Raw genomic sequence first — 14,659 nt, 5'->3', positions numbered from 1 at the left:
TGTTTGTTTTTTTTGTGTGTGCGCAAGAGATTTGGCTATTTGATTATGGTTGGTTATTCACATCTATGTATCTTTCATATCCATCCATATGATACGGATCGGATATCAAATACTGAACATCCATCGATCAATTCAGAATTTGGCTTACAAACGTTAACTTTGTTCGCTTTGCTACAGTCCTTACTATTATTTACAGGTGGCGTCTCTTCACATATCTTTATTTGGGATTGGGATTAGGATTTGTTTGGGATCTTGCTTGGTGCTTGGTATTGCTGTGCACAAAGCTCTGCCCTAGTTAATGATACATATGTACACATATAATATAGGTAGATATACACAGAAGTGCTCATTCTTCCATTGGCTAGTATAATTTAATTCGTAATTGTAATCAATCGCGTTACCCATCCTCCAATCAGTAATCATCAGTAGGTATCATGCTCAAGTTTTGCTTCGAATAGGCTTCTGTTTGCTATAGATTTAACGTATATATACTTTGTCATTGCATTGCATTATTATATACAGATGTTGAACAATGCTGCGTTTATAGTAAGTATGAGCATACACCGCCATCCGCCGTTCTATTCTCCAGAAGGAGTCTCCGGCTAGATGAGGGTTGATATGAGTTGAGCCCAGATCGTGATGCGGATGTGGATGGGATCTGGGCCCAGTGAAACTCTCGAGGGTTCTGGTCACACATGTATGCACGCACACACAAGCACACACACATATGCGCGTATATAGTAATACGTTGCTTAGATATATACGTACTATATTATATATACATCTACATATGTGTGTGTAGAAAAAATCAGTCTAATATATTAAGGCAACGTGAGAGCTTATCGTGTCGTCATTCATTCCACTTTCTCCTGTACTCCTATGCTACTACCTTCTCCTGTTTCTCCTGTCCCATCAACGCTTACTTACACCTAGGAGTTGTGTGTGTGTATCCTACGCGTTTGTATGCGGTTTTGTAACTCGAATCCCTTCCTTCCTGTTCTGCTCTGCTCCATCTGTGTGCTCAGTGGTTTCCTTAGTTTGCATCTTCTCGCTAACTTGATGTTCAATTTATTTTATATATGGTTTTCCATATTATAGATCTTCTGCCTATTTTGGTATGTTTTGTGTGCGGATGTATGTTGGTGGAGTGGATTGGGGGGTGGTGGAGGGGTGGATGGGTGAATTTGGGTTCTTTAACTTTAAGCTTTAAATTATAGGTACGCATATTATACATACACACATTTACGTATGCATGCATGTACATATGTATGGATTACATATATATATATATATATATATATAAATTCTTTGTTTAGGTTTGCTTAATATCTGCACGAATATTGGCTAGCAGGGGGAGAAGAACAACAAAAAATACATGTGAGAAGCATTTGGTTTTGGGTTATAACAATTATTAGTTAGATATTTCTTAGAAACTTAGAAACAGGTATTGAGCTTCGTTCTCTGCCTTTGCTTCTGCCTCTGCCCCTTCCATCCTCACCCGGATTTGCGCTCTTTAATCGTGGTTGCTATTTGTATGTATGTATGCATGCATGTATATTCAATATAGTATATGTATATGTTTAGTCTGATCTATAACGTGTTCTGTAATACTAAAAATGTAATTGTTTGTTGGTATTTCTTTAGAATTATCGTAGTTCCTCTTCCTCCTCCACCCTTCTCTTCTCCTATAAAATCTTAATAATTTCTATTATATTCATAATCATAATTATTGTAAATTTGTTTCTTTATATACATATACATATATAGTATATTATATATGGTATATGGGATCAGCATATCTAGGGTTAATAGAGATGGTGAAAAAGCTAATCAAACCTTTGTATATACACACAGGATACAGATACAGACACATGCCCAGAACCTTCGTGCAAGGAAAGCGCTGAGCTGATATAACAAATCTCTCTCTGTCCCTAATCTAATCCTATCTACATATATATGTATCTATACTATATCTATCTATATAGTGGGTATTTATACTCGTACGAATTTAGTATCTATATCCATGTATATATATGTATGTCTATATAGTCTGGTATATATCAAATATGAATATATACAATCTGATCTTGATCGCGATTTCGATTTCGATTTCGATAACCGGTAACCAAAATTACACTAAACGCAGTCGTTTTATAAACTTTACTTTGATTTCTTGGAAGTGCTTCTCAATTGTTGTTGTTGTTATCGCAGCGATTGCTGGGACTCATGCTCCTGGCTCCAATTTCCACACTATCGGCCACACACATCTCTCTCCCTCCCTCTCTCTCTCCCACTCTCTCTCTCTCTCTCTCTCTCTCTCTCTCTCTTTCTCTGATATGTATTACATGTGTGTGTTTCTAAGGGAGCTTCTGTGTGCCGTGCGTCTGCTTGGCAAACAAATGCAAATCTTTATAGATATATAGTCATATGTGTCCACGATCCTTTGTTCCTTAGACTGTTGTCCCATTCCCCTTCTCGTTCTCCATCTCGGTCTCATCGCTCATCGCCTCCTCCGCATCCTTCCCCTTTTCCTTCTCAGCTTTGTCCTCCGACTCCACTTGTATGGTGAAATTCTTGGATTCTTCTTCGCTTTCTTCTTCTCCGACTTCTGGTTCAGTGGCCGGGGCAGGTACAGGTCGAGGTACATGGCTAGAAACAGGTGGGGAGGGTGGGGTTGTGCCACTGGGTGGCATCTCCTCCTCTGGATTTTCTACAAAGACCTCCTCCTGTCGCAGTTCCAATTGCACCTCATCCGGCTCATTGAGTTCCAAATCAGGGTTGTCCGGATGTTCATCCATCTCCTGCTCTGTCTCCTCTTCATCCACATGCGCGGTTCCAGCTACCACTTGCTCCTCCGCCTGGGGCTGGGCTTGGTCGGGTCCTTCCTGTTTCTCCTGTTCCTGGGCCGCAGCAGCCTCGTCCAGCTTCTGGAGCAGTTCCGGGGACAGCTCTCCAACATAATCGAATCCCTCGAACTCATCCGGGACTGTGGACCCAGAGCCAGAGCCGGCAGCTGCCGCCTGCTTCCTTTTGTCCGCCATGAGCTTCCACATGCTCAGGAGGGTGTTGAAGTTCATCAAGTCGATGGCGGAGTGGGGTCCGGTCGCTGACCTAGCACCTAGGCCAGGCAGTCCACGGGCGGATGCGGAGGGCGTGCTATCGTCGTCAGAACTGCTGCTGCTCACGGCCCGTATCTTGGCCTTGTGCGATTTGCTGGCTGACTCGCCTGCGCCTGCTCCTGCCCCTGCCACTGCACCTGCATTGCCTGACGACGACCGACCTCCAATAATGGGGGTGAGCCCGGAAAGCTTCAGCTGCATGTTGTACTCGTGGAACTCGCGCTGGATGGAGCTGCGCCGCGAGTTGGCCATCTCATCGGAGCTGCTCATTATCTGGTTGTACTCCCGCAGGCCCAGCTCCTCAACGGGCACGTAGTGGTCCCCGATCTCGACGAGGTACACGCAGCGGTTCACATGTGAGCGGAAGCGCACATCCTTGTGGTTGGGCGCCCAGCAATGGACCACATGGCCCACCATCCCTGCACTGGGCTCCCAGTCCTTCCACGAGAGGCGGCCTCCGTTGTTGCGCATCAGTTCGCTAGGCCAGACGACGGCACCAATGACGTCCAGGCAGTCGTAGATCTGCAAACGGATCAATCAGAGCAAATCAGTACAGTACGCAGTTCTCCAGCTGTGCTCTCTCTTACTCTTACTTACCCCCGTTTCATCCACTATGATGACCTTCTTGAAGATCTCTATGCGCGGCTTCCTAGTGGGCCCAGATCCGGACAATGGCCCAGTTCCTGTTCCCGTTCCCGTTCCAGCTGCTGGTCCTACTCCCACTCCAGATCCAGGTCCAGGTCCAGGTCCCGTTCCCGGCTCGCCACTCAGCGGAGCGGAGGTGAGGCAGATGGGGCCTTTCGTCTTCCGCGGATAGTCTCCCGGCGTGGTTATGATATTGCCTATGGCCAGGCCCACGCCAAGTCCAAGGCTGCCCGAGGAAGAGGACAGTTTGCCGCTGCGAGGGCTCGGGTCGTGGTCTAACTGCGTGTAGGGCATGGCCAGCTCCTTGCCCGAGTCTGATCCTTCTCCTGGTCCTTCACCACTGGCTATAGGCAGGGTGGCCCTTCGCTCGTGATCCCTGCCTCTGCTGCTGCTGGTTCCCATTCCCGCCTGCTGGAGCTGGCTCCTGCCGCGCACTCCGCTACTGCTGCTGCTGGCCCTGAGGCTGGTGGTGATGGTGGAGCCCGAGCCCGTGTTGGAAGTGGCTGCCGCCGCCGTTTCTTGGTCGCGCTCACGGTTGAGCAGGCCCGCAATGAGGGTTGTCGAGGTGGGCTTGACCGGCATCACGGCCAGGCCGCCGCGCACCACCGCCAGGCTGTCGCTCACGTAGCTGCCGTTGTGGGTGGCGAGGGAGCCGGGCACGTTGCTGGAACGGACGCCGTAGTAGCTGTTCACGGTGAGGGTGTTGTAGAGCGGGGCCGAGATGAAGACGGGCGCCAGCTCACCGGATTCGCCACCCGTGCTGCTGGCGGTGCCAGGAGCAGCCACACCCAAACCCAGACCCACACCCACACTCACACCTACTCCGGATCCAGTGGATGCTCCTACGGCAGTGGCCGTGGAGGTGGCACCCACAACGCTGCCGCCACTCCCAAAGTTGCAGGTGGCCCCCATCTGGAGGGGATTCTGCGGTTGCTGCTGAGCAGAGTTCTGTTCCAGGGCCGAGCCCGAGCTGCAGCCCTGGCGGCACCGCTCGCGGATGCGGTGCCACCAGCCGAGGACCGTCTGCCGGATGGTTTCCAGCGTGATGGCCCCGCCAATGATCTGGCAGAGCTGGGCGTTTGTGTCCGCGTAGGAGGTGGTCAGCGGCGACACGTAGATGGGATAGCCGATGGGCTGGTCGCAGCTTGAGTTGATGATGTTGCGCAGGGCCTGCTTGGCGTTCTGTATGCTGCCCCGCTCCGGGTTGCGGTTGCGCAGGTAGATAAGCTCCTGCTGCTGGCCCGCCCACAGACCGCGGACACACTCGCGGTTCAGCTTGATCACGCGGAAGCTGAGGAAGCGCTTCGTCAGGCGGATAATGCGGTACTCGTCCGAGCCGTCCTCCATCACGTGGCGCAGGGCTAGCAGATTGGGGGCTCCCCGCAACACGGCACTTCGCCACACGGGATCAGCCTCGTGGGAAATCACCAGCTCTTTGGAGCAGTTGTCGATGGCCTCGTAGAGGGCGTGCGGGTCGAGAAACTCGTCCGGGTTCGTGATGTGGTCCTGCTGCAGCTTCAGCGCCATCTTCACTGCCGGCGCTACCACCGAGTGGAGCAGCTCCATGTCCGCGAAGACCCACTCGTCGCGCGGTGACGTGATCCGAAAGTCGCCCTTGAACAGTGCGTGCAGACCGTGCAGAAAGAACTCCACCCCCGACATGGAGCTGTGCGAGGCGGTGGCCAAGGAGCGGCGGGCCAGCAGACCCAAGGCCAGGCACAGGGACACCAGCGGCGCGTCCTTGCCCACGCTGGCCAGCTTCAGCTTGAGTGGGACAGGCCTCTCCCTCTCTGCCGTCGTCACTGAATCCTCCTTGCGCAGCGTCTTGCCGCTGGGTGTCGTCATGATGGACGTGGCCCCTCCTGGTCCCTGGAATCCTGTTCCTGGCGTCACTGTATTCGTGGTCGTGGCCTTAGCCAGCTTGACGAACACATTCTGGTCCCTGTAGGTGACGTAGCCTCCGAGGCCGGGCGCACTTTCGGAAGTCTGGCGTGAGATGTTGGCAAAGCTGTGCGACCCACTCAGCTGATCCCCGCCAGCAGCCACTCCCGCTCCTGTTCCGGCTCCCGCACCACCTCCTGCGGCACTTAGTCCTCCGCCTGCGGCTCCAGCTCCACCTCCGTCTTGGTTTGCACACTTTTGGGTCCTTCCTCCGCTGCGCAGCTGCTGCTGGGACTGCGACTTGGACTGGCCGGAGCCCGTTCCGGTAGAGCCCCCATGGGAGGAGAGGTTCGGCGTGCTCTTCGAGTCATTGTGGGCAGGCGTTGAGTTCGGTTGGGGCTGAGGGACTGCATGCGCGGCAGCTGGTGTGCTTGGCGGGGGGGCTGGTGGCGCCATGGAGGAGGAGGCAGCCGCATCTCGCCGCATGTCCACGCAGTAGTTGATCCACTTGAGGTACACGTAGCAGAAGCTAGAGCGCGTGATGCCGACGGCGCGGAAGTCAAAGTCCTCGTCCAGATTGAAGTTGAAAACAGGATCGAGGTCCACGAACTGGCGCCCCAGCGTGTGCTGCAGCGCATCCTGGATGGGGCCCGAGGCGAGCCACTGCTCCAGCTTGGGATTCCTAACCACATAGTAGATGATGCTCTTGATGTAGTAGGTGATGAGCACCTTCCGGTACTCGAACACTTGGAGGGTGGCGCTGGCCAGGTTGTCTGATATGGAGTAGCCCTCGATGACGTACTGGGCGGCGACCACCTGCCAGGCCAGCCAGCGGGTCGAGAACATGGCGTTGGCGCTAAGTAGGCGCGGCAGGTGGCCAGGATCGCAGCAGCAGCAGCCATCATTGTCCTCCACATCCTCGGTGATGGCCTCCACCTCGCGCTGCTGGCAGTAGGTGCCCCGGAACTCCAGTCCGCGCATCTGGAAAGTGCACAGGCCGTTGCCCAGTTCGATGATGTGTACCAAGCAGTTGAGATCATCCGAAGCGAGCACTGCAAGTTAAGTGGTTTCGAAAGATTCGATATATAGAGAGATTCGACGACGAGTTGAGATCGCACGGCCGATGGCACTCACCGAAGCAGTCCCCTTGGTTAACATTTCCCCAGCGACCCATGAGCAGGTCGCCGCAGAGCGAGTGCTGCAGGGAGCGGGTGAGATGCTCATAGAAGATGCTGTTCAGGTTGTTGTCGTCCGCCCCCAGGTCGCGCTCCAGCTGGGAGCTGAGCCGCGTGTTGGAGTGATCGATGCGGCGCGTGTTGTAGTCCCGCTCCCAGAACTTAATCGGGCGCACGTACGAGGTGAGGAAGATGGCGCTGCCCAGGAACGGATTGAGCGGCGTCGAGAGCAGCGCAGAGATGCCAGCCTGCAGGAAGAGCATGGCCGAGTGGGGCACGCTGAACGGTTGGGCGAAGGCGTGGAAGGCCGAGCCCCACGTGATTTGCCAGGGGGCGATGTAGGTGACTATGAACTGGAGCTGCAAGGGAATGGATTGCGAATAGGAATACATTCGGGGGTCGGAGCAAGGGGCTGCAAATGCACTCACCTTTAGCAGAAAGTCGCAGCACTTGCGAAAGGCCAGCGACACGAAGAAGTAGTCGATGATGAAGGTCTCTGTGGCCATAGCGAAGTCGATGCGGAACAATAGTACCGTGAAGATGATGATTAGGTACTGGTTTGTCGGATCCGAGTACGCGTTCCTCACAACTACGAAAGAGAGACCAAGACAGAGAGAGAGAGAGAGAGAGAGAGAGAGAGACAGGGATGGATTAGAAAGGGATACAATTATAAATCTACATATTCGAATCTCCATATTTGTATGGACTGATGGACAGAGACAGAGGGGATGGGATGCGATGCGACTACTCACACTTGAGGGCGCAGATGGAGACGATCAGGGTGCCCCAGGGCAGGCCGAACTTCTCGACAATCAGCTGCGAGTCGGCGGTGATTGATGAGATGGCCAGGAGGGGGAAGAGCACGTTCCGCTCGAGCACACTCAGGTAGACGTAGAGCTTCTCGAACCACATGATCTTCGGGGCATTGGTCACCTCGAACTGGCCGAACTCCCGCTGCCGGAGCAGGGGGCGGGCGAAGCAGAGCCAGGGCATGTGCTTGCGCATCTGGGGGACGGCATAGTGCAGCAGGAAGCCCAGCACTCCGATGAACACGTACAGCACCACGTTGAGGTCTGGCTGGAGCACGGTGAACACGGTGCTGCAGTGCAGCCCCAGGACACTGACCCCCAGCAGCGTCATCACGACCAGGTCGTTCTTCAGTCGCGTCGTCACCGTCGCCTGCAGTTTCCGGGGCAGCGGATCGGGCAAGTCGTTCCCGCTGCCACTCCCACTGCTGTTGCTTCGGCTGCTGCTGCTCCTGTCGCTGGCCTCCGTGGTGCAGTTGGTGGGTTGCTGCTGCTCCTGTTGCTGATGCTGCTGGTTAGACAACCTCTCCTCGCCATGGGTCGTCTGGTGGTTTCCATCATTATCCTCTACATCATCTTCCCTGCCGGTGCCCGCCCCAGCGGTCAGGGTGGACATGTCTACGGGATTGGTGGTCGATGATGAGGACATTTTGTCCTCGGCCTCCTCTGTGGTGGCCAGCTTTGTTTCGTGGGAGTCCCCCATTTCATTCTCATGCTCATGCTGGGGCGTGGTCAGCATGTCCAGTGCCTGACCTTCGCCAGGAACCTCAGTCTTAGCATCTGGCTCTGCCTCTGCCTCCGCCTCGTTTCCTGCCTCTCCTTGTGCTATTGAGGCACACGAACTGGAAGCAGTTATGGGCCGCTTGCTGCTGCTTGCAATCTGCTGGCTGCTACCCAGTGATGAGGCCTTCGACTTGCTTTGCATTTCCTGCTCCTGCTCCGGCTCCGGCTCCTCATCCGGCTGCTTTTCAAGCATGCCCAGCTCGATCTGCTCCTGCGGCGGCTCCTCCTTTGCCTTTGCTCTGTCATCCGCTTGCTGCCTCTTCCGCTTGGGAGTGCTGCTGGCCATCTGGATGGCGGTGGCAGCGGTTGCAGCGGTGGCAGTGGGAGCAGCAGTGTGGACATGACTAAGCTCGTCCTCCTCCTCGTCATCGTCATCGCGGTACGTGCTGACGATGCAGGTCTTGATGAGGCGCCACAGGTGGCTAAAGTCGCTGGCGCAGCGCGACAGATGGTAGCCCAGGGGAATGAGCATGGCGCAGAATATCGAGAACAGGATGTACTGGGTGCCTCGCTGCTCGTCCAAGGCACCGTACAGGGGTCCGTACAGGAGCATCAAGGCCAGGACAGAGCGTACGACGCAAAGAAAGGAACCTTCACAGAATATAATAGTATGATTAGCCAGAGCAGGGGCACTATGGGTTGGTGGATGGACTTACCAAGCAGACTGCTGGCCGCATTCCCGCCAAAGACATGCATGTCGATCTGCTCCAGAAGGTACATGAGGAAGGTGTTGATTTGCGGGCACAGCCCCACCGAGAAGATGATGGGGAAGCACAGCAGCAGGATATACAGCGTCTGCAGCAGCAGTCCGACCAGGTCCGCGGGCGAGTAGTGGACCCCAAAGAAGGTCAAACGATCGGGCGGCCTCGCGGCGTAATCCGTGTCGAAGCGCTTTAGCAGCAGGAGCAGGCCCCCGCAAAGGCAAAAGTAGATGGCGCGGGAGTAGGCTACCGTCTTGTTGAAGCCGTGCACCGGCGAGGCCGCGTCGGGCTGGACGCTTTTCACCAGCGAGTACTGGGCCCCGGCGATCACCGAGCAGAAGAGCAGGGCACAGAGATCCTTGTAGTGGTCGTGCTGGAGAATGGCCGCCCCCAGGCAGGCCACCAGAGTACAGAGCACGCTGGCCAGGAGCACGTGCAGCCAGTGGAGGTCGCGGTCAAAGAGTGCTAGCAACTCCAGTCGGTCCATGGCGATCTTGAATTCCCGCTCCTGGCCGAACCAATTGAAGCGGTACTTGTAGAAGCTCTTCGGGGCCGCCGGCTTCTCTGCCGCGGACAGGAGGCAGGCGGGGCGCCAGTAGTCGCAGTACGGCGCAAAGTGCCCGTCCACGTTCAGAATAGGCTGGCTCATGTGGCCGATGTGGCTGATCTGGTTGCTGGGGTGGTTCGCGAGACCCAAGGCCTGGAGCACTCCACCACCACCTCCGCCGCCTCCTCCTCCTCCGCCCGATACGACTACTCCGGAGGCGGCTTCGTGGAGGCTGGCATTGGCCGCCACGGCGTCGTGCAGCTGTTGAAGTGCATCGCTCCGGATCACGTTGATCAGGCCCTGCACGGAAAAGGCGGTGGTGGAGGCGTGTCGCGATGAGGGACCGCCGCCCATAAGCATGCCTAGGGTCGTTCCAGGCTGTGGCTGCGGCAGTTGCTGCGAGCTGCACGTAGAGGAGGCGTTGGTCACCTGCGAGTGGGAGTGCGAGTGCGTGTTGGAGTTGGAGTTGGCCTCGGCGGCGGCCGCCAGCTGTTCGCACATGAGCTTCGCGTCCAGCCGCAGTTTGTCGCGCGCGAGGGCTCGCTCGATGTGGGTCATGTGCTCTATGGAGCTGGCCGCGGGATAGGTGCCCTGGAGCGCCTGGATGGCGTCCTGGTAGAACTGAAAGTGGGCGCTGGACATATTCGGCGGTACGAGGCTGCTGCTGGCCGGAATGGGGGTGCCGTCCGAGGCGATGCCCGCAATGGGCCGCCCGCGCTCGTCGACAGCCCCGCCGTGCATCAGCCAGAGCATCTTGTGGATGTCCGCCGTGAGGCTGTCCGTCAGGCTGATGCTGTGCGTCGAGTTCGATGATGAGGAGTTGCGAGAGGCGGCGGCTTGCAGCTTCGACTGCGACTTGACCAGGGCCAGTTCGTTGCCAGCCATTGCTGGGCCCGCTGCGTCCTGTTGCTCCGATCCCAGTCCCAGTCCCACGAGGCGGCGGCGTCGCAGCTCGTCCACCTCCCGGTACTTGACGACCTTGGGTATGGCCCCCAGACTCTTGGCCGCCATCTTTGAGGTGCACGGCTGCTCCTCGTCCAGCTCCAGCACACTCTCCTGATGATGCTCCATGCACATGCCGGCCAGCAGCTGGTCCTTCGAGCTGGCACTCACCTGCTCGCAGTCGCTGGAGGGGCAGCCCGAGTCCGCCTCGCTGCGCATGGGCTGGGCGACTGGATGGGCCGGATGTACCTGAGCCGCCGGTAGATGCACCAACGACATCGCACATCCGGAGGCGGAACTTCCCACTCCCGACTGGGTGAGCTCTTGGCGCAGCATCTTGTCCGCCACGATCTCCCGCAGCGTCGCCTGCTGCCGGTTGCGCTCGCTGAGTAGCGGCGAACGGGAGCCCGTGTTGTTCTCCGTCTCCTCGTCTTCGTCGTCACCTACAGTGGCTTCGGGTCCTCCTCCTGCTCCACATCCCAATCCCTCCGCTGAAGCCAGTTTACGGTGGAAATGGTGGTGATCGTGATGGTGGTGGGAAGAGGCTGCAGAGATGTCGCAGCTCTTGAGATGGTCGTCCAACTGGCTGTGGGTCTGCTGCAACTCAGTGAGTATGTGCTCCAGGTTGTCGTCAAAGTCCTTGAAAACATCATCATCGTCGTCGGCCAGGATCCCACCCACATCCGACTCCGCGCTGCGGTGGGTCTGGCTGCAGCCAAGTGCGCGGGTCCGTCGCCGAATTGGCACGTCGTCCAGCTCGTCGTCATCGCATTCGGCATTCTCACTCCCATTCCCATGTCCATTCTCCTGCTGAGGGGGACCAGGCTGCTCCCCGTGGCCGATCTTCTCGTTCTCCGAATGCTCCACTATGGGGTATACGGGGGGGTCGACAGACAGGAGGGCTGTCGTGGATCCACAAGCGCTTGAGCTGCCAAAGAAGAGACTGCTGCAGGTGCTTCCTCCTGGCGCTCCTCCTCCTGGAACTCCTCCTCCCGATGGGTGGCTAGAGTCCGCATAGCCCTGGGAGGTGTAGAGGTTCAGATGCTGGTTCCGGACGAGGCTCTTGCTCGGCGGTGGAAGGGGATTCCGCATCTGCTGCTGGCCCGAGATGGCCTCCACGCTGTTGGGATGCGGACTGAGGTTGGACACTGACGGCTGCGGACAGAGCACTTCGAGGGCGGTGCTTTTGATTCTCCGCACGCCGCCAGTCTGCTGCCCCCCACCACCACCACTGCCTCCTACTCCAGCAGCCGCTCCTGTCGACGAGTGGCCTCCACCCGACAGTAGAGCCGACTTGGAGGCCTGGCCGCTGTACTTGTGATGGTAGCTGGTGGCATTGGAATGTCGTCGTCCCTTCATAACCGCAGCAGATCCAGATAAACCTGCAGCTCCGCCAGAGCCACCTCCGACTCCTCCTCCAGTGGATCCTCGAGTGGGATCAGGCGGAGCCGCACCCGCCAGCTGGAGCGCCGACATGGTGCTGGTGGAATCCTTGCGGATAATGGCCCCTCCGCCCAGGTGGTGGTGCAGGTGGTGATGGTGGTGGTACCGATGGTGCAGGTGGGAGCGGCGGAACGTCGGCAGGTGCGGCTGCTCGATGCCCAGATCCGATTTGGTATAGCTATCGTCTTCCAGGTACACATCCGACGAGGAATCTGAAAGATTGGAGAGGATTAGAGGAGGACGGTCATTGGTTCAGTGGCATGCGCTTACCTAGTATCCAGGATTGGAGGGCCCGGGTGCAGGCGTCGGACACTCCGCCGCTGCCCGAGTTTCGGGCCAGCCCCAGCTCCATGTCCTCCACGTCGTTGGGGCCACTGTTGCCGCCGATCACGGCCAGGGCTCCGATGCTACTGGCCGCGTTCTGATGCTGGTGGTGCAGGATCGGCTGGAAGAGCCCGCCGCGGCTCTGGTGCTTCAGGCGCTCGTCGTGGGTCTCGGAGCTGCGGTGCCGCTGCAGGCGCGACGATCGCCCAGCATTTGAGCCAGAATTCGAGTGTGGGGCAATCACCACCACCGCTGTGGAGGAAGATGCCGTCCCAGAGGCAGTAGCGGTGTCTCCATCTGCACCTTCGGCCGGTGTGCTGGCAATGAAATGTTGGCGGGAACTGGCATTGGCCTGACCTCGGGCTTTGCCCGCCGGCTGCGAGTGCAGAAAGGAGGGGGCAGCTGTGGCTATCGTGTCCGACTGGTTGCGCATCAGCCTTTGGTCATGGGAGATGGTCGCGGCGGCTGCCGCGGCATCCAGGCTGCTCTGGCGCTCCAGACGACGTCGATGGCGTCGGCTGAAGACCTCGGAGCACTTGCGGGAGAGGTGTCCAGTGCGGATGTTTGTGGGCGCGGAGACTCCTCCGCCAGCTGCTGATGCTACAGCTCCGCTTCCGGATCGCGGCACCATACTGCTGCTGTCACCGCCGCTGCTGGCACAACCGTCGGCGCTGCCGGCACTACTTCCGGCCGCCTCCACCACTTCGGGATAGACGGTAAGGTATTTACTAAAGAGATCTGCCTGGGCTGCGGCACTGGTGGCGGCGCTCGCGCTCCGTATCGATTTGGTGACGCTGGCGGAGCCGGCCAGAGATTGCTGGTCCTGCTGGCTACCGCCGGACAGCATGGATGGCGCATAGAACATGAGCTCGATGGACTCGGAGCTGTTCTTGCGATGCACATCAACCTTGAGATCTGCAAGCAGCCGAGGAACGAGTAAGTTGAACAAACCGACAGTGGAGCTGTGCGACTCAAAGACTCACCAATGATACTGTTCACGTTGTCAATGGACATGATGCTGTTCTCCTCGCTGGCTTCATTGATGGCCTGTTCCACGGAGATGCGCGAGCCGCCGGGCCGTATTACCTTCATTTCGATACCACCCTCATCGTCATGCCGGGGCTCCGTCTCCTTGGTCACCTTGAAGAACTGGCTCTTCAGGTTCACTTCGGACATGGTCTGAGCCCGATCGTACAGCCGATGCAGGGCCAGGTTGGCCAGCTTCACCATCAGAATGGTGAGGCTGGTGATGACGCAGTACAGGCACCATGTCAGCCAAGTGCTCGGGAAATACTAGGGGGAGTGCAAGAGGGAGTAGAGAGAGTAAACCAAGGGATTATGGTTTATTCCATTCTATAGACTTACCAAGTACGCCACAAAGGGCGAACAGACCAGATACAGCCAGAGATACAGGTGCACTACGTTGCAGAAGACGCCCTGATGCGGATCGTAGAAGTAGCCGCCGGTCAGCGAGGCCCACACGCCTTGGCGCAGTATCTCCAAGGTCTGCGAACCCATGGTGGCCTATACTGCATCTCTATTGTTCCCCGCACAGCTTCGCCAGTGGGCTGTGCCTGAGGATGGGGCTGTGGATGGGGCTGTGGATGGGGCTGGGGCTGGGGCTGAGGGTGCTGCACGCCTGGGGCGGGGCCGGGGCCTGCCTGGGCCGGTTACAGGGTCGGGTATCCACACTGAGCCGTCCCTGGTCGCTAATTGTTGAAAGCGGATATGACGGTGTCTGCTGCCACTGCTTTTGTATGTATGGGAAGCTCTTTCGACGATTTCACCGAGTTTGAACTCGCGCTGTGCTTAGTCAGAATTCGTCAGAAGTCTGTTTTTTGGTTTTCCTGATAAAGCAGGGGCTCGCACTGGCAGGAAGGCTGGAGGTCAGGCAAGCAGGAAGGCTGGCAAGCAAGGGGCTGGCTGGAACGGCACTCGAATGGGCACGGGGACGAAGGCGTTGCTGTGGTTGCCTTGGGGAGGAAAGCGAATGCAATGCTGATACTGGTGCTATGGCTGAGGGCTCCGCTGAACGAGGATGATGACAACGGCTCAAACGCGAATGTGAAATGCAGCAGCGAACGAACAAAATCGAAAATCGCACCCAATCTTGTAATTTTTTCTTTTGTTTTACTTTTCTTTTCTTTTTTCGCAAAGTATTAGAGGTGGCAAACTATCGATGGCAAGTGCTGCTGCTGCTGCTTCTGCTGCCCGTTGTTATTATTGCTGTTGTTGTTGCCTCGAGTGATTTCTCATATCTTGTCTGGTATCTAGAGGTGGGGCATATGCAGGC

The 14,659-nt window shown here is 56.8% G+C and overlaps 1 protein-coding gene across 1 annotated transcript; it reads right to left on the bottom strand.

Annotated features, from left to right (window-relative positions):
• Positions 1–6: 6 nt before the first annotated feature.
• Positions 7–14,657, bottom strand: pcx (pecanex). The gene is made up of 9 exons (XM_001355196.4): positions 13,732–14,657; positions 13,350–13,659; positions 12,313–13,281; positions 9,066–12,254; positions 7,573–9,000; positions 7,249–7,409; positions 6,780–7,179; positions 3,717–6,697; positions 7–3,641 (listed from the first exon to the last, which is right to left on the bottom strand). The coding sequence occupies exons 1-9, from the start codon at positions 13,882–13,884 to the stop codon at positions 2,451–2,453; spliced, it is 10,782 nt and encodes a 3,593-aa protein (XP_001355232.3). The 5' UTR covers positions 13,885–14,657; the 3' UTR covers positions 7–2,450.
• Positions 14,658–14,659: the final 2 nt, after the last annotated feature.

The sequence above is a fragment of the Drosophila pseudoobscura genome, chromosome X (genome assembly GCF_009870125.1).
Source record: "Drosophila pseudoobscura strain MV-25-SWS-2005 chromosome X, UCI_Dpse_MV25, whole genome shotgun sequence".
Classification (NCBI taxonomy): Eukaryota; Metazoa; Arthropoda; class Insecta; order Diptera; family Drosophilidae; genus Drosophila; species Drosophila pseudoobscura.
The sequence above is the reverse complement of the archived record's forward strand: the minus strand, read 5'-3'. Positions and strand labels throughout refer to the sequence as shown.